Source organism: Monopterus albus, unplaced genomic scaffold (genome assembly GCF_001952655.1).
Source record: "Monopterus albus unplaced genomic scaffold, M_albus_1.0 scaffold332.1, whole genome shotgun sequence".
Lineage (NCBI taxonomy): Eukaryota > Metazoa > Chordata > Actinopteri > Synbranchiformes > Synbranchidae > Monopterus > Monopterus albus.
In genome coordinates, this window is record NW_018128212.1 from 24,030 (window position 1) to 49,621 (window position 25,592).

A 25,592-nucleotide genomic window follows, 5' to 3' on the forward strand; every position below is an offset into this window, starting at 1 on the left:
AGTAAATGTACTTAGTTATTTTCCAAAACTACTGTGTTGTTGGTGTGGACTGTAATATAAAAAGGTGTTTCTGTGAAAAATGACCTGGGAGAACTGGGAGATCCTTTGTCAGGAGCCTTACATATATAAGCTTTAGCTGTACTTTAGTATTTTGTCAGCATTGTACAGTAGCTGAATAAACCTTTGTGAAGTTAGGCCTACATTGCACTACCTGCAGTAATTTTTACAGTGCCTTGCGAAAGTATTCGGCCCCCTTGAACTTTGCGACCTTTTGCCACATTTCAGGCTTCAAACATAAAGATATAAAACTGTAATTTTTTGTGAAGAATCAACAACAAGTGGGACACAATCATGAAGTGGAATGAAATTTATTGGATATTTCAAACTTTTTTAACAAATAAAAAACTGAATAATTGGGCGTGCAAAATTATTCAGCCCCTTTACTTTCAGTGCAGCAAACTCTCTCCAGAAGTTCAGTGAGGATCTCTGAATGATCCAATGTTGACCTAAATGACTAATGATGATAAATAGAATCCACCTGTGTGTAATCAAGTCTCCGTATAAATGCACCTGCACTGTGATAGTCTCAGAGGTCTGTTTAAAGCGCAGAGAGCATCATGAAGAACAAGGAACACACCAGGCAGGTCCGAGATACTGTTGTGGAGAAGTTTAAAGCCGGATTTGGATACAAAAAGATTTCCCAAGCTTTAAACATCCCAAGGAGCACTGTGCAAGCGATAATATTGAAATGGAAGGAGTATCAGACCACTGCAAATCTACCAAGACCTGGCCGTCCCTCTAAACTTTCAGCTCATACAAGGAGAAGACTGATCAGAGATGCAGCCAAGAGGCCCATGATCACTCTGGATGAACTGCAGAGATCTACAGCTGAGGTGGGAGACTCTGTCCATAGGACAACAATCAGTCGTATACTGCACAAATCTGGCCTTTATGGAAGAGTGGCAAGAAGAAAGCCATTTCTTAAAGATATCCATAAAAAGTGTCGTTTAAAGTTTGCCACAAGCCACCTGGGAGACACACCAAACATGTGGAAGAAGGTGCTCTGGTCAGATGAAACCAAAATCGAACTTTTTGGCAACAATGCAAAACGTTATGTTTGGCGTAAAAGCAACACAGCTCATCACCCTGAACACACCATCCCCACTGTCAAACATGGTGGTGGCAGCATCATGTTTTGGGCCTGCTTTTCTTCAGCAGGGACCGGGAAGATGGTTAAAATTGATGGGAAGATGGATGGAGCCAAATACAGGACCATTCTGGAAGGAAACCTGATGGAGTCTGCAAAAGACCTGAGACTGGGACGGAGATTTGTCTTCCAACAAGACAATGATCCAAAACATAAAGCAAAATCTACAATGGAATGGTTCACAACTAAACATATCCAGGTGTTAGAATGGCCAAGTCAAAGTCCAGACCTGAATCCAATCGAGAATCTGTGGAAAGAACTGACAACTGCTGTTCACAAACGCTCTCCATCCAACCTCACTGAGCTCGAGCTGTTTTGCAAGGAGGCATGGGCAAAAATTTCAGTCTCTCGATGTGCAAAACTGATAGAGACATACCCCAAGTGACTTACAGCTGTAATCGCAGCAAAAGGTGGCGCTACAACGTATTAACTTAAGGGGGTTGAATAATTTTGCACGCCCAATTTTTCAGTTTTTTTATTTGTTAAAAAAGTTTGACATATCCAATAAATTTCGTTCCACTTCATGATTGTGTCCCACTTGTTGTTGATTCTTCACAAAAAATTACAGTTTTATATCTTTATGTTTGAAGCCTGAAATGTGGCAAAAGGTCGCAAAGTTCAAGGGGGCCGAATACTTTCGCAAGGCACTGTACATCCAGGGGAATCCAAAGTTCGTTGTCCAAAAGAGAATGTCCGATAATCATACACCGTGGCAATCCGTAACAAGAGGGCGAGGCAGAATAGAATAGTCTGAGGTAACAGTCCGAGATCAGAAACACAAAATACCAAAACCGAAGTAAATGCGGGAAAGTCAGAGCTAGGGTCTAGAACAATCTGGCAGCGTCCTTGTGGGAGGACGCTGCCTAAATAGAGGTGAACACAGGTGCAGGTAATAACGAAGCAGGTGAAACTAATGTGAGTGATGAAGAACGTAAAAAGACCGAAACTAAGGTGAAACAAAAACAGGAAGTAATGTCAAAATAAAAGCCGGACAGGAAGCAGCGGAACCGAATCATGACAGTTAGATGTTGTTCACTATTCCCCAACACTAATAGTGTCATATACTGTAGGACATTACACCAAACAGGTACAGTCATGTAAAATTCAAAACATCATCTCTGCAACAATGATAAATATTTCTAACTAAAAACACTAGTTTATTCCTCTGTGATCTACCTTTTCTTAGCTATTCATCTTTATGTAGCTGCATATGCCTGAACTAAATTAGCATAGTAATCATCTCTGCTGTAACTAAAGACTGGATTCAAGGCAACAGTGTTAAAACAGGTAAGATGTGCATTAAAGTGGCCAGAGAATTTGATTCAAGTGTGTGAAACAACACTAAGAATGTTGTGGGCCTCTTACCAAAAGCTGTGCACTGCAGTTCTTCAAATGGATGACCAGGGAAGAGTCTAGGGCAGTGCACCCTGTAGTGAGGGGGGATGTGGGGTAGGGGGTGCTGTCCAAGCCTCTGGTCTGTGGTGACCTACACACATACAAGAGGGATTTTCAAGGGGCAACTGTGACTCAGGTCGTCCCTGTAGGGTTGGCAATTCAATCCCTGACTACATATTGAATGAGCATTGAATCCCTAATTGCTCCCAGTGACATCACTGGTGTGTAAATATATGGGTGTTCATGTGTGTGAATGCCTAATAGTGTAAAGTGCTTTGAGTGTGATTCACTGCATAGATAAATGCTCCAGGAAGATGGTGCCATGTATGGCTACCTTGATCATGTGCTGTCTGATGTGCTTGCTGTTTTTCCTCGTTTTCTCGGTCTTCTGCAACCCACCCCAAATTATCTTCACAAGAGAAGAGCTACTAAACATTAGACAGCTCACTCCAAACACCTTTTCTCAGAGTTCTGTTAATGCAAAAACAAAAAGCTGTGTAGACGTTTTGTCAGAAGGGCAGGCACCCTCTATGAGACCTAAAGGAAATGCAAGTGAGGGAAAAGAGAGGGGTACCCTGGTTAAGTTACGACAGAGAGGTCCCCGGACGGCGCTCCTGTCTATCCACCTGGCGAATTTCTGCCTGTGATCAAAACAGTGGAGAGATGGACTGATCAGGCAAAGTCAGAGCGACAGGCCTGTTTTGACTGCACAGACTGGAGTGTAATTGAGGCTGTGTCTACAGACCTGGATGAACTCAGTCACACTGTGACATTATACATCAGCTTTTGTGAAGACGTGTGTGTGCCCACCAAGACCTTCTGCAAATACAACAACAACAAGCCCTGGTTCACAGTAAGACTCAAGCGGCTTCGTTATGTCAATGAGGAGGCTTACAGAAGTGGGGACAGGACTCTGTACAGCCAGGCAAAGAGCACACTAACAAGGAAGATCAGAGCAGCAAAGAGGAGCTAGTCTGAAAAGCTGAGAGACCAGGTTTTAGCCAACAACGCCTCATCTGTGTCAAGAAGCCTGAAAAACATCACTGGCTTACAGGAGACCATCCCAAGAAACCCTCCATCAACAGTCTCAATGACTACAGACCTGTCACCCTGACATCTGTCGTTATGAGGTCCTTTGAGAGACTGGTGTTGGCCTATCTGAAGGGCATTGTAGACCCCTGATGGACCCACTCCAGGTCAGTGGATGATGCAGTTAACATGGCACTGCATTACATCCTGCAAAACCTTCACTCCCCAGGGACCTATGCACGGGCCCTCTTTGCGGACATCAGCTTGGCATTCAACACCATCATCCCAGACATCCTCCACTTCAAACTGACCCAGCTCACTGTGCCTACCCTGACCTGTCAGTGGATCACCAGCTTTCTGACAGACAGGAAGCAGCAGATGAGGCTGGGGAAAACCACATCCAGCACCCAAACTATCAGCACAGGCGCCCCCCTGGGATGTGTGTTCTCCCTGCTGCTGTTTTCCCTCTACACCAACGACTGCACCAACGATTGCTAATGTTAAATGTCTGACCATTTTCAAATTAAAAAGTGTTTCTAAACACCAGGCTGCTTTGATGTTTGAAGTAGATGAATCACCTGTTAAAATGGTCAAATTAAATGAAATTAAGGTGTCATTATTGATGATATATGATATATATATATGATCTAATATATTGGATTACAAATTGTATTTGTATCTTTTTTAGCAGATCAGGTATTGGCCTGGACTCACTTATCCAGCCAGAATGAATAAAACTCTTAGTTGGTATCAATATAAAACTCTAACTAAACCTTCCTAAACAATAGAAATACATTTTTAAAAGGATGACGAAGCATTAATATTTCTACCCATTGGTAAAAAAAAAAAGTGTAGCTCAAGGTTCAAACACATAATGTCCCAATCAAATTCATACAATGTGGTGTAGAGGAACAAAGAGCACAGGAATCAGATCTATACTTAATGGCCAAATTCTACCTTCAGGTATCAGGGTCTATAGAGGAAGAAATCCAGGGGGATAAGTTAGATAGATGGATAGATAAAAACTTTATGAATCCCCAAGGGGGGAAACTTGTTTGGTCACCATTTACACAACAGACTACAACACCATCAACAGATAGTCCTTCTGATTGTGATAGAAGTCAAAAATCCTTATAAAACAAACAATATATATCAATCACATGTTTCACAGCTGAAGGCACAAATGAAGCTCCTGTGCATTCTGTGGAACACCTTGGCATCCAAAACGACTCACTCATCACAGTTCTTAGATCATGAAAAACACAAAAATGTTTTAATGTGATCCACTTTAAAATGAGCCTGAAGCATAACAAAATGTGGAATACTTAAGGGGGTCTGAATACTTTTCATACTGACTGTATTTTCAAAGTGTGAGAATGGATACCATTGGGTCCAGCCTTATTAATCTTAAGACATCTTAACTGAAGGTGAACCTGATCCACAGTAACAGAAATCGAGGACACGTTGTTATGAAAGTTATGAAAACATATGATTTTCAAGACTCTTCAGATACTTACATACATACTTACATATTTACACAGCTGCAAATATGTGTTTTGTCAATGAAACAATGTCTGCACTGCAGTGATGATACCAGACGAGTCCAATAGGTGGCAGCAACATACCACAACACAATGGCTGGTTTTCTGCTTTTATATCAATTTATCTATTATATTATATTATGTGTCCTAAGTCAATTATTGTGTGATTTGATGTTAAATGTGCAATATTGGTTAAGGCTAAGAATTTGGTTGGGCTTAAGTGTTTTCACCACACAGTTCACTTGTCAGCACTGACCTGCTATTTCTACTCCTCTTGTCACCATTTTCATCCTCTTCCTCTTCCCAGTCAGATGTGTTGAGGAAGTCAAAGCTGCCCAGAGCTGTTTCCACTGTAAGGCTAACCACACTGGGAGAACGGCTGTGTCTGCCAACCTACACACACATACATACACAGAATAGTCAGAGCAGGGGCTTGCAGTGCATGCGTGCATGTATACAGGCAATGGATAGTGAATAGAACACATACTCACACACAATCACACAAGAGAAAAACACACAGTTAGATGATACAATGATGGTTCAACCTTAACTCAAGCACTGATAGCACAGCCACACAGCAGCACACACCAGCTGCATGTTGTAGATTTAAAAAAAGCACAAAATATAGTTATTACAGTATAACCATATATAAGGATATATGGATATACTGTACATATATATAGAGCACTAGAGCACTTAATAACCACTGTAAGTATTGCAGCTGACAACTAGGGATAGACCAAGTGATGGCCTTAAAAGACAGTTGAAAGAAAGAGTTTTTATTGATACTTCCTGTGTCATTTTGAGAATATACTTGTTGTGGACTGTCATATAAAAATATGCTTCTTTGAAAAATAGCCTCATAAAAACAATTTGTGAGCTTCTTTGTCAGGTAGCTTAATCAAATAAATGTGGATTTCAGTCATCATTCACCTAATCTGACTGTAGTCATTACAGTACCTTAAACATTATTATTATTATTTATTATTATTATTAAACATGTCAAATGACAAGCAGTCCAATCAAATTTGCAGAAAAAGTAGCAGTTACAGTCTGGTGGGGCTGACCTTTGTAATGCAATGACTGCCACCACATAGTTTTATACATAGTGAATAGCCTACTAAAGACATAGTCTCTGTGTGAACAGATAATTTCATAGGTATCTGCATGAATATATTATATTATATCTAAATGTATACATACACATAAATAAATTATGTGCTACTGTGTAGGTTTCAATAAATAACTGAGGCAATGGTACCCTCTACCGTTATAGTTCTCTCCAACAACCCCTCATCCTACAGCAGACAGCCAAAACACAACACAGGCAGCTTGAGGCAAAGTGACTAGCAGCAGAGGTCCCAGGTCAACCCCGAGACGTACGCACCACCTACCTTGGCTAACCTGTGGGCGCAGGCTTTCCCAGCGATCACATACTGTATCTGTAGTAAGAGTTTTCTCTTTCATTAACAAATATAAAAAGTATGTACATTTACTATTTACTAGTATATTCATGTTTGTTCAGATGAAGGTATTTCAACACAATACTGGGATTCCTGCAGCTGTGTAAAATGTGCACAGGAGTGCTTTTTAAAGTTCAATGTAAAATGGCTTAAATCAAAAAAGCCACTTTGAAGGAGGTTCAAAATACTGGCAGCTCACTGTATCATCTCTGTATAAAAGGGGTTTCCAAAATCAACATCAAAGCAAAGGTCTGAGCAGGCTGATATAGATAGAGCTAGATAAGGTAGGTATTAACAGCTGGGCTATTAAGCAGGCCATGGCATTCTAATACAACTCCCACATTCATATGAAACTGGAGCCCTGCCATGTTGACATAGCCCAAGCAAATACAATGTTGATACAAAGCTGGGTCAAGCCTCTCAGTATTTACTCTTTGCTTGGTTGAGGGCATAAGTTAAAAGCAGCTCTAAAAGTATGTAAGTATGGTTAGGTTAGAAAATAGACCTACATATCAAAGGGCCCTGCAAATTTATGATAGCATGGCCTGATATCCACTGCCAGGCCCAGTGATAGGTAAAAGAATCATTTAACATGAATATGGGCTTCAAGAGTCTTACTCAACTTTATAGACACACACCTGTGATTTAAAAAATGTTCTCATTCTCTCACTCATGCTCCTTCCTCACCTTTAATGTAGCTTGCAGCAAATTAAGCTCTTGTTCTAGTATTTGTAACTCAGGAAACTGTCCTCTGTAATCATCCAGAGAGGAAACCAAAGCTCCCAGGGCATCCTCCAGCCTGCTGTCCACTGGACCATCACCCTCTTTGGACAGACGATCTGCATCTGGACCTGGCATCTCCCCCACCACTGGCACCCGCTGGGCTACATATGTCCCATCCACACTTTCTGGCAGTGTGTTGCACTCTAGGTCTGGGTGTGTGTTGATTTTTGTTTGAGTGTTAGGGTCCATTTCTTCTGTCCGTGTAGAGAGGGGTATGGGGACAGAGCTGGATGAATCTTGTTGTTTCCCAGCTTGGTGCTGATTTATGACATCATCAGATATTGTGTTTCCTTTAATGACACAGAGTCTCCTTGATGACACATTAATCTCTGTAGCAGCAGAGTTGGGTGGATCAGGAGTTCTGCTGGGTATGGCCATTTTAGTGTCATTGATGGGAATACTGGAGGCTAAAGACATCACCTCTTTTGATTCACTGACTGATCTGTCAATCAGTACAGTGCCATCAATGCTGCTTTCACTAATGTGGCTCAGAGTGCGCAAATAGTAGCTGCGTGAGGTGTGACTGTTGGCCACCGCCCCATTCCCTGTTGCAATGGGAGACTGTTTCCCTTCATCCTCACTGTCTGGCTTTGTCATCACAGTGACTGCCTCATTCTCCTCTTCCCTGTAAATTAGTTCATGTACCAATTATTGTAATTATTGATAAACCACATTACATGCCAATCATGCAAACTTATCCCTATACTCATGTCAGAATGTTACAAGTAACCATTCAGCAAATATGGTTTGCAAAATATTTTAACTTCTTAGAAAATATAATATTTAAAAAAAAGGTTTGCAAACTAAAATCAAACACTACCTGTTGTTCTCTGCTTGGTGTTTTTGTGTGTTGGGAACCTCACTGATAGCGTTGACTTTGATGGCGAAGTCTGGATTTGAGAAGGAAGAGTCTCTGAGGCAAAATGAGATGTTGGGCTGTGAGGAGGTACTTCTTGTTACAACTGGCTGAATTTCTGGTGTCATCACGACTGACTGAAAAATGAAAAACACATGGACACACTAAGTGAACGGAAGAGTCAAACCCAACACACAAACACCATAGTAAAGAAACACCTCTAGTCAGTTCAAGTCAAAAAGATTAAAGGCACTGTTAGTCTGATACTGGGTATTAGCATCTATAAAATATAGGTAAATTACTGCAAAGGTAATACATAGATCTGCCCCCAAAACATCAATGAAAATCACCATTTGAGGAGCTGTGGTATTCTGTTTGATTTGTACTCACAGCAACACACTGTAATACACAATAAACTGAGATGATGAGTTAAACCTGCTGTTCATGCTACAGTAAAAAGAGGGCACACCTGTAACGTGCTGCATTAGCAATTGTTACTGCGTGTTTGAAAGAGAACGTAATGCTTCAGGAGATAAAAAGAAGCAAGACATGCTGCATGATTCCTGAGAAATCCCAGGAGCTGCTACAAGTGGTGTGGAATCTATCAAATGTAAAGATGCTATCTGTGTTTATCTTTTTGCCAGGAGTTGTATCATTCCAGAGATCTGAGTATTGATTGATTTAGTTTTTGGACCACTCTAAATCTCTGGCTGTTTTTATTTATTTTTGAAGCAACCTTTGATGAAGACCTGGCAAGCCAACATTCTATGTCCACAGCATAGATGAGAGAATTCATTCTGCTTTATCATTATACCTGACATGGCAGCATCCTTCTGAAACAAAGAAGATTCAGATTTCACTCAAACACTACCTGGGTAGCAGCAACACACACTGTATATTAATTAAACACATTTTCTAAAGGATGACTCAGAACTGAATTGTTGACTGAGCCCACAAACAAACTGTCCACAAAACACAAAAAGACTAAAAGGACATTTCCCTTTTTGTTTGTGTGGTGATAGCTCAGTCATGCTCTGGTGGCCTCACAGTGAGGATAAGGATAATCACCTTTATTTGGCCAACTATGTAAGGAATTTGTTTCCGGTACAGAACCAGACTCCTTTCTCCCTCTATCTGTCGCTTTGTGGTCACCTCCTGGTTAATGTGGCTGTGAGTCCTTGTTCATGATTAACATGTAGTTAGGATCCATGATGAGCACAGACCTCAGACTTGGCTATCAGCAGGTAAGACAGTTCAGCTTGCTCGGAGAGAGCTGGCATCTTGTTGCCTCTGCTGCATCAATAGCCTGGTGTGGTCAGATACCAAATAACCACTGGAACATATTGCTTGCAGTTGCCAACTAACACATACAGACTACGTCGGCTAATTCCAACAGTTTTCTTTACTACATAATATGACTGTCAGACACCGAAATACCACTGGAGTGTAGTGCTTGCAGTTTTCAGCTTACGCACACAGTGGTATGGCCAGTTCATCTTTTTCACATCCCATGTGTCCATGACGGTCCGCTGATGTAAATTTTGTCATTGTCCCAGGTCCCCGAGATTCCCACTGTATTCCAGTGGGTCAAGAGAGGTGCCACCTCAGCTTCAATGTTCCAAGGAGTTGCCTGACTGTTCCTGTGGGTCATGACAGATGCAACAGAGTTGGATCATCACTGCCTCAGCCAAAGCCCCTTAGGTGGTCCTAACCTTGCCGGTTCCACTCAGTGCAGAGAGATTTCGCCACAGATGCCAGCCACCTGTCCATGCTCCTGAGGGGCTCTGCCACCAATGCTGACCTCCTGTCTGCCCTTCCAGCCTTCCTCCAAGGGGATCCTGCCTTCGCCTTTGGCTCCATCTTCCTGCTCGGCTCTGTGGCCATCCTCCAGAGGGGTCTCAGCTCTCTGCCTGCTTTGGTGGGCATTCCTTTAAACTGTGGACTTTTTTGACTGTCATTATTTCTGTTTTTGTTGCCCTCCTCCTGATCCCCTGCCACCCTTGGACTTGAGGTGATGTCAAGTCCACTCGGTGCGACCTGCCTCTCTTCCCCTTTCTATCTCCATCCTCTCGTCATGCAGGCTTGGCAACACAGCTGAGGCGCATCACCTCTATCAGCAGCTCACTGGGTGTGGTGCACAGCTGAGGCTCATCCCCACTGATTAAGGGGAACCTACTTAACGCGCTGGCAGACGCTCCATCTTCACCAGATCATTGTCACTGTAACGGTGATGCTAACGGTGAGATTTTTTTTTTTTTTTTGATGTGGCCACACAAGTTGGAATCTGTTTTATGTTTTGATGCGGCCACATAAGTTGGCGATCCTCCTTGTTCCTGCTGCTCATCTGTTATCTCACCTGCTGTCAGCTCACCTTCCCATTCTCTGGTCACTGCTGTTCACCTGTCTACTCACCTGTCATCCTGGTTCCTGCTGCTCACCTGTCTACTCACCTGTCATCCTGGTTCCTGCTGCTCGCCTGTCTACTCACCTGTCATCCTGGTCCACTGATCCTCCTGGTTCCTGCTGCTCGGCTGTCTACTCATCTTCCCGTCCTCTGATTCCTGCCATTCTCCTGTCTACTCACCTGGTCCCGTGATCCTCCTGGTTCCTACTGCTTGTCTTCCTGCTCACCTGCCTGTCCCGGTCTTCTCAGCCTCCACAGCTCAACACTGGTTTGGACCACGCCTAACCCACTGACTTTGTCCACTTATCATTTCTGTATATTGCAATAAAGAGACATATTTACTAGCAACTGAGGTTGCACTTTGAGTCCTTATTCTCTCTCACCACGTGGTGAGGGACCCCACCGTAACATGTGGTTTGTTTTGGTATGTCTGGCAGCCATCCTTGGAGGGGTACTGTCATGGTTTGGGCCTACTTCCTGTTCTGTACTTTTATTTTGAAAGCATTTCCTGTTGTTCCACATCATTTCACCTGCCTCAGCTTCACTCTGGCCAGAGACTCTCCTGCCAATTCCCATGTCCTCCACATGGACTCGGTCCCCATCCATTAGGTCTGAACGTCACACCATTTTGTTTGCTTCTGTTTCTCTTGCCTGTTCCTCATTGATGGTTTTTTTTTAACGTTTAATGGACTTAGAGTCTTATCCCCTCAGGTATTTGGTTTGTTACTTTTATTATTTCCAATAGTTTGTTAGTCTCACTACTGGAGTTCTAGATTTATTTGAATTGCTCCCAGACTGTAGGTTTTAGTATTTTGTTATGAGCCTTTGTGTTACACTAAGTCAGTTTAAGTTTTGAGTTGGGGGTTCTATGTATTTTAGCCTTTTGGTTTCCGATGACTGTTCTGATTAAACCTGAGATTATTGTCAAGCAAAAGTTCATGTCTGCATTTGGGTCCTCCCCTAGCCAGAATCCTGACAGTTCAGGTCTGTGGGACCTGTTTTCATTGCTTACTAAGAAACAATGATGTGATTGTTTTTTCAAACTCACCTGCCTTTGCTCATTTTCTATGAAGAATATATAAAATGACACATTTTCAGAGTGCTCACCATGCAAACCTCTACGCATTTATGTTACATACTGTATGTGGTGAGGGTAATACCTCTGTGTGTACCTTTATTTTTTGCTGCCGAGGGAAGACATTTTTGGAAAGTGAGGACATTTTGGCAGGTCCTCACTTTCTGAAACACTTTTTTGAGGGTAAGACTTGGTTTGTGTGTGTTTGTTTTATATGTGTGCATGTGTGTTTTGTCATGTTTGCACTTTTTCAGCATTATAGATTGTGGCCAGTAGCAACAACAAGAGCATGTGATTACATTGTAAAGTTCTCTGAGTTAAGACATTATATGTGCAACAATCTATCAGTGATTCCATGACAGCATAAGTACTTTATATGTAACCCATGAGGTGAAGCCTGAAAATTCTTAAGGGGATATTTACTATGGTTTTGCCTCTCATTTTGTGGTACTAAACTGAAATTTATCTTTACTAAGGAGTCACAGTGCAGTTTTGTGGTGGAAAAATAGAAGAATGGGGCACCACAGGAATTTGTGCATTTGGTCTCATACAATATGGATTCCTATTCAGGCAGAATCAAATCACAGAGCTAGGGAACAGAGATTGAGTATAACTGATGATTGGACCAAGGAGTAAGGAATCTTATGCTGGCAATGCTCAAAGCTGCCTGCACTCTCTTTTGTCAGCCTGAATCCAGTGAGAGTAAGCAACCTACTCCGTAGGTTCAGAGGGAAGGTAAGTGTGATCAAGTCTTAATCTTTCTTACAATTATACGATTTCTTTTACACCATACAACCTACCTTCTATATTCTGTAAACTTCGACTCTCTTTGAGACTTCCTCTCAGTCCACACATGTGCAGCAGTCTTCAGGCAGCAGAAGCAGAAGTGTATTCCAATTAACACAGGTGTGTCTGGGCTCATTTACATCATCAGTGTTTGTAAATATGCTGCTAAATAAAAGAAATTTGTGGAGCTGCAATATGTTCTACACCTGATGGTAATTTGCAACAGGTTTAGTAAATATCCCACTTAGACTCAAAAGAAATATCCATGTACCGTGACCACAGGGAGCTCTTTCCCATACATATGGAATATGTGAGAGAATGGTAAAATAATCTCTTCACTCAAAGAACTAAGGTTACAATGCAAGTGTTCAGTCTCTGAGAGGACAGTGTTGAATGTTTGCATGTTTTCAAAACTGAAAGCAGATTTCAGAAACACTGAGAAGAACTGAGCAAAATGTTCTGACATTAAAATGTTATTTCTAAATGTCTGAATCATAGTTTTCAGTTTTAAAACCATAATTTACATGTTCAACATTTATTTTGAACCATTTAAATCCTAGGTTCTATGTTATAAGAAGAAAGTGACAGAATGATAAAATGATGATTGCAGCATCAGGAGAATACTGATTATAAATAACATACAGTGTTGGTTGTATGTTACCTTATGAGTTGCAGAGGTGCGTAGCCCTCCTACATTCAGCCGAGGACTAGACGAGTCATCAGAAGATTCAGATGAATTAGACCATGCTGTTCTATTCTCTAACTCCTCGTGCTGGCGGAGCATGTTCTAAAAGAGAGAAACTGTGCTTTAAAGGTTGGACTGATGACAAAGGAGTTGGATGTGGTGAAAATACATAGAACTTTGATTAAGAAGAGGTGCACACATTCTGATGCCTAATGACAATACCACAATAGTGTCGTCCAGATACAAAAGGTTGTTTCAGGAGGCAAGTCACTCTAGAGGAATATACAATATATATGCTGGAACATTTTCTGAAACTAAACAACTGTTTATCCATTCACATGTTATTTAAATAGAGTAGCTTGACATGCAGTGCATGCTGCGGAATACATTTGGTGAGTTTTGGCTTTGGTCTCTGTGATGAGATGTGGCCAGCCTCCACTTCCCACAAGTGACACCAAACTCCATGAAGCTAGTATGGTACTCCATCCCCATGAGTACAGAAAAACAAGTCCACACCACCGTAAGACTAATACTGATTGTGAAACCAAAGTGAAAATTGTTTAGCTATTTCTTTAAAGTATAGGTTCACAATTTTTCAAGTCAATCTTAGAACTTATTGCTTATTTGGAGAGTTTTACCCTGCAATTCCATTAGGTTTTCCAATATTTTAAAAAACGCTGGAGACAAAAGAGAAATCTAAAAACTTCCCTTCTGCATCCAGGCCATACGTTTGAAAAGATATGCTAAAATAAGCCTCTGTTGTTTTTTTTTTTTTTTTTTAACTTTTTTCAAATTGGATGAATTTTCTAATTATCATCTCAGACGTGACCTAAAGCTAAAAAAAATAAGGTGTACATGGCCTATGCAGAAGCAACTTGGTTTATACAAGTATGGCAAACTCTTGCTCACAAGGCTTCTTTTCTAACAAAATAAAGTATTATGTGATAGTGTAAGGGTTTCCTTGAATGGTCATAATCTCTAGGCCATTGTGATTTCATGTGAGCTTGCCTGACATCAACCGGTGCCGTTGTAAAGGCGGAATTTTTCAACTGTGCCTGGTTTTGTGGATATATTTTACCTCCTACTGCTGCACTGTGAGCAGAGGATGTGGAGAAAAATACAGGGCCTGTGGTTACTGCATGTCCGGGAATGTTCCTGTACAGGAACTCACTGTTTTACCTGACCAGGTCTAACCTACAAGCAGCCGGCCAGTGAAGCCCCCCGCGGTGGTGACTGCTCCGAAGCACAGTACCTGTTTGTTTTGACTGCTTGAGGCCAGTGTGTCTGCTGCATGTGATGTGTTACTGGTTAATGAGCGGATTAATAGTCCATGATGTTATTGTTGGTGCTATGCTACCTGTTGGAATTAATTTCACTACTGTTGGACTGTATGTGGTCGTGTGGGGGAAAACGCTGTGACCAGTTGTATTTACTGACTGTAGAGCTACTTGAAAGGGAGTGATATTTCCACTACTCAGTGCGACTTAATGGTAAATTTTAAAAAAAACAGGCGGAAAAAAAAAGCCCATGTTCAACCAACTGCTCGCTAGATTTACATCTTTGAAGGCATTGTGTAGCATTTACAATCCGCATGGGCCGATGTTGATAAGAGACTTCCCAGCGTCCTTCTGCACATCCTTCTGGAGTAGTTCCAACACTTTCCAATTAACATTTGGTCCATCCATTGAGATTTGAACTAGGTTCAGGATTCTAATCTCTGAGTGCAGGTCCATCATTTTCTGAGCTGTTGAATGACCCATAAAATTTGAGCTGATGCATTTTGTTTTCACCTCTGTGCCATCTCATAGCTTGACGTGCATGTCTGGCTGGTAAAATGGTGGTTCAGGCTTTCATTAAATAACAGGACATATGCTGTTTGCTTTGACACTTTGGACAAAGTCAGTTTCTTAAAGTAAGGAGTCCAAGTGTACATAAATATGAGCATTTGTGTTCACCACATGCAAATTTGCCTGCTTTCTGGCTGTCAGGGAGCATTAACTTGGAAAAGCTGTCTAGTATCTTCACTAGACTTGTTAAGCACCCACAATACCTCTGCAGTTAACGCTACATGTATACAGTATCTGAGATGGCTGTTTACTTGGTGGTGGTTGAGAGGCCACTGGATTTGGCAGTGGGTATCTTCACGTTACTATACAGTGTACATGTCCTGGGTCTTGGAACATACATGGATTAACAAGTCAGCCGGATAATTTGGTTGACAATTTCACGTTATCTCGGATTTGTTGGTTCTTCGTCATGGCAACATGTCCATAATCTCAAATCTACTTGGAAGCAGTAAACAAAATAACTTCACAGATTTAAAAGGTCTCGGAGCATGAAGTGACTCACTAACAGAGTGATTATAATAAGACATGATTTTAAAGAAAACAGACAGTATTGAGATCGACAAAACCCTTTGGTCCATCCCAAACCGTTCTTAATCAAATGGTTCCATTTCAGCTGGGATTACATAGTTTATTGATGTGGACTGTTGGTGCCTTATTAAGGGCAGACAAAGAGGAGCTGTGCTTTATCCACCACACAGTCAGTTTGCATTTACCTGAGATTTCTGGCTAGAGAGTTTTTTATATAGGGTTGTTGTGATTTTATTCATTTCTATCTAAAAATAAAAATCACCCTAACATTGTTAATGCAGAAAATTTGATAAAGAAAGCCCTTTTTGAGCTATTTGAAAAGTTTACCTGGCTCTGAAACTATTCCTGTGAGTTTTCATAGTCCTTTAGAAACAAAGGGAATTAATAGATCTAAATCTTATTACGTTTTTTTTTTTTTACATCTTACAATTTCTCCATATCTGTGGCCAAGTTTTCAGTAATTTAGTATACAGGCTAGAGTCGCTTCAGAAAGGATTCCCACTTCTGACATGACTGTATCTATGTGGAATTCATAACAGTTGAGTGCTGGACATATTTTAACAACTGCCTGAACTAATGTCAGGAGATGATGGGAACAGTAAGACAGTTTAACTGAGAAGAAACTGATCGAGTGGAATTACGGTCCCAGATCTGCAGTGCCTGTAGTATAGTTACACTCATATGTCATATAATGTTAGACATATTTCTGGTGGCATATTTAAATTTTGTGGATTTCAGTTCTCTGCTTATTAGTGCCCAAAGGGGATGATGTAAACTGTTATGTCTGTTACTGTGACGCACGCTTGAAACCATTGTTTACGAAGGTTTATAATAATACAGTTGTGCCCGCCCACTGAAACCGAGTGGCCCGGCTGCATGTAGCGACAGGTCTGATCAAATTCCCACAACCTTTCCAAAACTTTTGTATTAATTTTTTCCCCAATGTATTGTCATATTCCACAACTTTTTCAGGTTTTTCAGGACCATACAAACCCTGTACCAGGAATTACAGTCTAACATTAGAACAGAGGTAAAAGAGCGAGAACTAAAATACAGAAGAACTCACATAGAAGGCTTGTTCACGTAAAGATGGTGTGTCAGGTGGGCTCTGGTTGAAGATGGCTGAGAATCTCTTATTGACAGGTGGAGCTTTGTTGACAGAGCTTGCCACTGACCCCTGGTCATCTTTATCAAATGGACTGACATAGAAGAAAAAGAAAAGGAGGAAAGAAGAGAATAAATAAATATACATTCCATACAACATTTAAGCAGTGCTTTCACTAGTAACACTTCTGAGTGGTGCCCAAACATGGCAAAATCTTTGTCGCCATGGCAAAATAAAATCAATCCAACTGTTCAATCAAGAGCGTCACGGACTTGCTCAGGAAGCCGTAATACAACACAGTGAGTCACATACACAGGTGCAGTTAAGGCAAATTCAGACGGAGTGTGTTTTTGGATGCATTTTTCACACAACAGATAGAACTCCATTCTATGAAATGTCTCCCTGACATGCATGAGCCGTGCACGGCCTAACATCACCAGTTTTATGATTCAGATCTATTTTCTGTGGCACACTGAGTGTAGCATAATGGCCACCGACTGCTGTTCAAATCACCCAAGTCCCCAGTTATTTTCTGTTTTTACTGGTATCTGTTATGATTACATGCACAAGGCCTATATGAAAACTACTGTTGCCCAGCACATTTCTGCTGTCAGTCAGCCTGGTGAAGACTTTTACTGTCTGTTGTCCTTGCAGCTCATCAGGATCAGAGTCTTGTGAAAGCATTAGTGAAAATAACCAGCGTATAGCCAATTATTAAGAGTTTGTTCACCTCAATAGAGAGAACATGGATTAGGGATGGAAGACAGAGTTCAGAGAACACCCCCACCTACCAGGGGACATTGCCACTACACCAAACCTCTTGGTTCACAGGAAACACTGTGTGTGATGTTCTGTTAACATTACATCACATTACAAGTTTTCCAGATTCTGAGACATTTTCTGAAATAAAACCATTCTCTCAAAACTACATGCACATTGTCAAAATAACACGCATCAATACAGCCATTTAATTTCCAGGTCAAAATCAGACACCCCACACAAGTCAAAAATACACATTACATGCCTGTTGGACACACTACAGAGGTTATTTTAAAACACTTCTATCAAAACCCCTTTAAATTGCTATTTTTGGCCAGCTTATGTTATTTTGAAAATTGTACCATTGTGGTAGTAACTATACCGACTACCCCTACAGGAGTACACTCTCAAGAGACATTAAAAACAGTTGGCAACTGGACTTGCTTGAAGTTCTTGAAAATATTTCACCTCTCATCCAAGAAGGTTCTCAGTTTTGACTGGGGGGAGTATGAAGAAAATTAAAAATCCACTCGCTCCATCCATCCGCTCGAAAATGTGTTTTCTCTTATTTTTTTTATCCCATAAATATCAGCCGCTGTGTAAAGATGACAGGGCCTGAAATAATCCCTCTGATCGCACAACTTTTCTAAACTGGTTTACTTTTACTTACTATTACAATGTGTTCACCACTGTGGACAATAAATTTAAGCATTAAAATGACAAACTCCAACCCATATTAATCCAATACAGGCAGAGTGTTTTGACTGTATTGATCCAACAGTTATAAGGAGCATTTTATTTATTGAAATAGATGATCCTGTGTTATAAGGGACAGGTGGAGACTGTGTTGTGTTCTTTTAATGCTGGAAGAAAATTGTGGTGTTGCCTCACATTGTCGCTACCTTAGCCAGACATGTTCAGCACTTTCCTGCCATGCAACCTGTGGTCTAAAACCAAAATAGGTCCAGAGGACTGACTTACAGTACTTGCTCAAATCAAAATAATTTGTAATATACAGACAGCATGGCTGGCAAAACTTACTTCCAGATGAATTCAAGGCTCAGCTTAATAGTCCCGAGGTCATTAATATCCACAGCAACTGTCTGAGGTTGTGCAGCAAACAGGTCCTTAGTCTCACAGGAAACACTTCCAACAACTATGTGACTGGCTAAGCTCTTCAGCTCTGTCACCTAGGAGACCACAGAAAACCACATTAGTCAGAACATACTAATAAATTAATTCCTCTCGTATTTTTGATCAGTGTGCCTACAGTTGTCTTTTCTTCATATCCACCAGAACAAGACACAATGGACAACATGAAGCACCCATGGACAATTTAGTTTCATTAGGAGCAGTACCCTAGATCAGAATGTTTTCATTGAATAATCAGAACAAATATAAATAAAAACCAAAGTATTTGAAAAAATAGTACTGGGAGGGACGAACCTTTACAGAGAGAAACTCATTGATGAGCGGAAGAAACACCGCCTCTTCACTGTCCCACACCTGTTTAGCATTGATCTCTATTCGGCCTCGGAGCTTCCAACGCTGCCGACCATACTTCATAACAATCTGAAAACACACACACATACACGTCTTTATGCCTTTGTATGGCCCACGTTCTGTGACTTCTTTGTGAGGGCCACCACTTCTACTATAACTACAATGGTGCAAAACACAATCAATCATGAGGTGGCAATAAAGAATCAAAATGTCACTTGGGGTGGGGGTGGGTTGGGGGGGTCAGTGTGAGGGCCCAGAGATGATAAGAGCCTGGCTGGAGATGTTGTCCTGTTTGGGACTAAGAAAAATTAATGACCTGTGGTCCTGGTACTCAATATTGGGACTTAGAAAAATTTCTGTTCCCACACAGTGTAATACCAGAGACATGAAACTCCATTTGGAGTACCAGGGGCACGAAGTTGTGGCTGGGGGGTTTTAAATTGTTTAGCCCATTGGAGCATTTTGTTTGGCATGTGTGCTTTGCTGGCACTTGTTCAAAATAAAGGACTGATTTGAGAAAACCTGAGATCTTGTTCGAGTTTGTCTCCTACATGCCTGGCCGCTGAGAGCCAACTTACCACAAATGACTTTGTATATGATCTGCAAACATTTGATTTTGCAAGAAGAGTCAGAGGTTTTGTGAACCTAGTTTGAAAAATGAGTTTTGTGTTTACAGCTTCAAGAAAAGGATGGAAGGCTTCAAGGAATGTGTCTTAGTAACTGTGAAAAACTGTAATTATAGAACCCATTCTGCTCTGCTGTTGGGAAGTGTAGGGACCACAGACAAATCTAACTTTTGATCAATGGGGATAGCATCCAAGTGAAAATCCACAAACTGAGTACTGTAAAAACATAATGCAGATGCACAGGACAGCAACTAATAATGCCTACAGAGCTGAATCAAAGATATTTCCTTTATTATAGTTCACATTCAGTTTGCACTACATCAAAAAAAGGAAAACAGTGCAGGACATGGAGCTCCAGCCCTAAATTTACTGCATAATTTAGGGCTGCCCCTGAAAGTTGACTAATCAAGACATTAGTCGAGAGGTCCGTTAGTTGTTATTTTATTTTTTGTCAGCCAATGAAAACAGCCACAGCAGTCAGTAAAAACAAACGTCGATGGCCAAGAGAAAACCCTAGTGTCAAAGCAGTATGTCGGTCTTGCACAGCAGAATCAGGCAACAGTGTGAAGCCACCATCAGGACACCGCAAACAAAATACGATGACAAAGGATGACACTTTGAATGCCTACATCTGTAAAAGCTGTGAGGGCAAAGGCTAAAGTCAGGCTTTGTTTTCAGCACAGCCTGCTGGGGTTCTGAGTGACTGTTACCTCCCTCACCTCTGTCTCCCTCCACTAACTACATAAGTTTGGTCCCATGGCTCTGCCATCCAGTTAGCATTTGCACCATTATCATCCTTAAACACTGAGGCAGCAGCAGTGACTGTTGTTACATGAATAACTTTTTTAAAAATTGGCATCCAGGACAAACACTGGTCAAATTTTACAGTATAAGATGCAGGCAGAATGAAGCTAGTCTGAGACCATTTAGTAGGTTGATGCTGTACAGCTTAGTTTTCTGCTATGGTGCCAACAGGAACTCTGATACACTACTCAAAGTCTGATGAGCTCAGATCTGCAGAATTTTGTGAACAAAGGTAGAAACTCAAAGACAAGGGGTAATAGGATCTTTGCACTCACACATTTTGGTCTCCACAACCTCTTTTGGTGGTAATGATAACCACTAATGATAATAATAATACAAAACTGAGAGAAAACAATAGGGTTCCAACACTGTTGGTCCTTGGGCCCCGTTCAGCCTCAGTATCAAATCTTTGTGCTGGGCCAGCCCAGAGGACACATACTGTCCTCCTCTGTTTCATTGGGAGGTGCAAGAACGGGCCAACATGTTGCATCCTGTTTGAGCACTATGACTGTACATGAATGCAACACAAAGTTTTAGATGCTCAGAAGAGTTGTTTATCTGTTGCAGTGGAAAAGATAAGGAGCAGGCACTGTCTAAATGCTCTCCCACTGGGTGGTTGAGGCTATTAAGCAGGTTTATGAAGCCGTTGGTAAACCTGTCCTTGGAGATGTCATTTCCCATTTCACCTGGAGGACCGCCATGTCCTGGGCAGCAATGAGGGAAGTACCGTGATCAGAGATCTGTGCTGCAGCGTCCTGAGTGGTGCCATGCACTTTTTACAGGTTTTCTTGCCTCAGTGTGACACTGGAGTCTACACTGGCATCAGCCATCCTCCCATTGGCTTCTATGGCTGACCAGTAGGTGAGTGTCCATTCCTCTTGACATTGCTGACATAAGTCATCCACTTTGTTTAAAACCACTGGAAGTCAGGGAGGAATGGAACTGAATTGAGTTTACAAAGTTAACTATGGTTCTGTGAATTTCTGGATGACTGCCAGCCATGCTGGTCACTCACAACTTTGGGGCTGAAAAGATTCCAAGAGGCCAAAGGCAGTCTACCATGTCAGATTTATAGTTGGGATGTGCACGTAGCTTACACTGTCATGCACACAACTTTGTCTACATTAGATTTCAACCTGCGCAGAGCATAAGGAGACATATCTACTTAGTTTACTGCCACTCGCAGTCATCCGTTACATCCACAGTTATGTTTGCAACTTCCATTTTGGCAGTTGATAGTTTTGTTTTGAGAATTAGGTTTAGTGTTTAAGAAATTCACAAAAAATATTTAAAAAAATCCTAAAATGATCAAGTAGATTTTGAGAGAGAGAAGCGGACTAACCTCATAGTGGTCACCAGAGCACAATCTAGCAAATCCAGCCAGACCTGAAAGACAAATAAAAACAAATGTAGCCCATCAGCTCCTCATGAATGCAGCACCAGATTAATTGTGATATTACAACACACAATAAAATGAATAGTAGGATAAAATTCAAAGGTAATTAGCCCTGCAGACAGATATACTCAGGTCCTTGTACTGATACAGTGTGATCTGCACCAAAGTTTGTATGAAAATACTGGAGCACATAAAGGGTGTTCCTGCCTAATTTTGGGAAACTACTAATAAAACACTTACTATGCGCCTTTTATCACATTTGATATGGTAAGTCACAAGAATGTGTGTGCCAAATTGATGTCACTTATTTTTTTTACAAGGACACAGAAGCCTAGGATTTGACATATTATATAAAAATAAGAAAGAAAGTCACTGTTGCCTTTTCCCGTTTAGGGGTCGCCACAGTGAACTGTCACACTGACGACTCGCATGTTGACATTTGGCACGTGTTTTACGCTGGATGCCCTTCTTGATGCAACCTGGATTCAAACCCGGGGTGCCACGGCGAGAGCGCTGCGCCTTAACCACTAGCCTACCAGGGATGGCAACATATTACATAAAAATGCAAAACCAAAAAAAAGTATAAAAACTTTTTGTAGTTGGAAAGTCTTATCTAAATATAAATTGATATAAAATACCATCTATTATCTATATTGCTTATTCTTGAATAGGGTCACGGGGGCTGGAGCGAATCCCAGCTGACACTGGGTGAGAGGCGGTGTCCACCGTGATACGTAGACAAACAACCACACACACTCCTACTGTACAGGCAATTTAGAGTCTCCAGTCAACCTAAGCTGCATGTCTTTGGACTGTGGGCACAATAAATGATTCATAATAAATTCCAACAGGGTTAATTTTCAGGTGGTGTGGCCATTAAAATGCATCTGGGTTCCTGATCTCGTGCTTTCAGCCCAGTGCTTATAAAAAAAACTACAAATGCACCTGTGATTGTGAGAGGTGGTGGCCTGAGCAGGTGTTATTGTTACCCTTATTTTGGGTCAAAACAAGAACCAAGAAGAAGAAAGGAGAAAGTGTAAATTTGCCAGCAATGTTTCATGCTTACCTTTCATCTTAATGTGGAACTCCCCCAGCTGGTTCTCCAACTCGCTCTCTAACACACACATGTTCTACAGAGAAGATCAGAGTGGGAGACTTTGATTTATTCCTTTCTACACAACCAATCTTAACAATACTCCTGTAGTTGCCACCACCAAGGGGTTATGCTTTTGATTGTTTATTTGTTAAAAGTATAACTCAAAATGTAATAAACAGATTTTGATGATATCTTTTGGAGAGGTAGGGTATGGCTCATGGCACAATTGATTAGATGTTACTGTTGATCCATATCATAATTTGGATACAGGAATATTTTAAAAGATTATTCATCATTGTGAGTGCTGGGAAGGCTGCTGACTGTATATGAGCCTCCTTGTGACCAATGTGTATGGCTGGGCTGCTGAGCACATGCACAGCTGGGGAAAGATCTGCTCTATGCAGCGACAACTGAGTGAGAGCTTGATGGCAAAGATTTTGAGCCAGACTTAAAGCCGTTTTGACATTTTGACGTTTTCAGGTTATAAAGTTACCACTTGGATTGAGAATATGTGGCCAGTCTGTAATACTAGTTTAGACATTTGTTCCAAGATTTTCTGAGATGTGAGTTATGAAAGCCTGAGTCAAAAAATTTTTTCTTTAGTGTTTCTATTTTTATTAGGGCATGAAAAAAACAAATATTCACTTTTTTCAAAAATGTGATTTGTTTCAGATAGTTACACACATGCCCATTCCAGTGGACTACATGTGCCTGAGCACTCAACATAAAACAGTATGAACTTAATGTAAAAATGAATTAAATTGTGTTTTATGGCAAATCCATGAACAATTATTTTTTTTATGCTTTGAAAAACATTTTCACAAATGTGAACATCTCATTGGCCTATTGTTTAGGCCTGAATAGGAAAACAAACCGCTCACAAATGTGAAGCTTATACCTAAGCTAAGTCTAGGTTTTAAAATATCTCCAACAAGAAGAACATTATTCTGAGTCTCCATACTTCTTTATGGATGCAGGACTGGTATTACCATGTCATTATACTAGCATTAATATGTTTTCAGCAACAAGAACAGACATATATGCATCTCTGAACACTTCTGTAATATGCTCTGCATGTCAGTTCATCAAACATAGGTTGTATGAAAGTTGACAAAGCATCCAGGGCACAGTGGCACACAACATTGCATGCAGATGTATTTGGTCTTTCGAGTGCATGCAGCATCGTGGCATCGGTTTGCATTTTTCACCTCTTGCATTTTTCACCTCGGTGAGTTTGGGCCAGTGATTTCCTGTGCCAAACCTGACCTCATGGGGTACTTTAGTGACTGCTCTGCGCTTCACTGGAGGTGGGGTTGCACTGGATCTTCCTCTTCGGCTTTGGTGGAGGGAGCCAGCATTTATTAATGCATGGGCTACAGAAGCTTTGAAGAGGAGAAGATTCATCTTTTCCAATCCAGACATCAGGTAGAGGTGCCAGGCATCCAAAAATAATAAAAAATTCGGATGTATCACCGCTTGTTCCTATGTCTGTGGGGATACATTGCCACACATTGGTCAACGAGATCAACCCCACCCATGTGTTGATTGTAATGGGCCACAGAAAAGGGTCTTTGGACCCTGAGCATCGTTTTTTTCCTTCTTGGCCCATCTCTCGGCCACATCTTCAGGGGACTGGCCAGCACAGGACGAGGTCATGTGGATGACTGAACTGTTGAGCCAACGTGTGACAGTGATGTTTGCATTATCACTGACAACAGAGCAAGCCCCTCTGCCCTCTTCTTTCAGTTGCTGTTCACTCTTGAGTTTCTGATTTGCTCCCTTCAGCCTATTTGCTCTGCATGTACCTGTGCCATAGATGCCACAGTCTTTCAAGGCCTCAATGAGTGGAATGCTGCAAAAGTAGTTGTCAAAAAAGACCTTGTGGTTTTTGTGCTTTATGTCATCACAAAGGCGCATCACTACATCTCCAGCCATTCCCAACCAACTGACGCGTTCACGTCTTGCAGAGCCCTGGTACACTTCAAATCTGTACATATAGCCTGAGGTCCCTGCCCTCACCCATACTTTCATTCCCCAGGGTTTGGGCTTTTTTTGGTATGTATTGTTTGATGGAGAGAAGGCCTTTGAAGGGAATGATTTGCTCATCAAGACGTCTTTCCCCAAATCAACACATCCATAGTAGATCTGATTAAGCTCTCTCTATTAACAGGTTATGTTCCACAGGCTTTTAAAGTTGCAGTAATTAAACCTCTACTCAAAAATCCTACGCATGATGCAGGTATCCTAGCCAACTATAGACCAATATCCAATCTCCCGTTTATTTCTAAAATTCTAGAAAAAGCTGTTGCAAAGCAGTTATGTGACACAAGAATGATTTGTTTCAGGATTTTCAATCAGGTTTTAGAGTTATTCATAGTACAGAAACTACACTGGTGAGAGTCACCAATGATCTTCTCCTAGCCTCAGACAAAGGACTTGTCACCATACTTGTCCTCTTAGATCTCAGTGCTGCTTTTGACACCACTGATCACAGCATCTTAACAAAACTGAAGTTATTGTACTTGGGCCTGCAAACCTTAGAAATGTTTTGTCTAACCATATAGTTACTTTAGATGACATAGCTCTCGCCTCCAGTACTGCTGTGAGGAACCTTAGTCATTTTGACCCAGATATGCCCTTTAAATCACACATAAACCGAGTCTCTAGAACTGCCTTCTTTTACCTGCGTAATATCGCAGGCTGG

The 25,592-nt window shown here is 41.3% G+C and overlaps 1 protein-coding gene across 1 annotated transcript in view; it reads right to left on the reverse strand.

Moving 5' to 3' along the window:
• LOC109974400 (protein FAM65A-like) overlaps nucleotides 1-25,592 on the reverse strand; it is a 53,978-nt gene that overhangs the window by 8,604 nt on the left and 19,782 nt on the right. The window contains exons 6-15 of the mRNA XM_020624579.1: nucleotides 22,859-22,922; nucleotides 21,739-21,782; nucleotides 18,910-19,035; nucleotides 18,505-18,653; nucleotides 16,666-16,798; nucleotides 13,201-13,326; nucleotides 8,239-8,411; nucleotides 7,323-8,043; nucleotides 5,429-5,565; nucleotides 2,573-2,693 (exon numbers count right to left, since the gene is read on the reverse strand). Of these exons, the coding sequence (XP_020480235.1) occupies nucleotides 2,573-2,693; nucleotides 5,429-5,565; nucleotides 7,323-8,043; nucleotides 8,239-8,411; nucleotides 13,201-13,326; nucleotides 16,666-16,798; nucleotides 18,505-18,653; nucleotides 18,910-19,035; nucleotides 21,739-21,782; nucleotides 22,859-22,922 (1,794 nt within the window). The remainder of the gene's footprint in view (nucleotides 1-2,572; nucleotides 2,694-5,428; nucleotides 5,566-7,322; nucleotides 8,044-8,238; nucleotides 8,412-13,200; nucleotides 13,327-16,665; nucleotides 16,799-18,504; nucleotides 18,654-18,909; nucleotides 19,036-21,738; nucleotides 21,783-22,858; nucleotides 22,923-25,592) is intronic.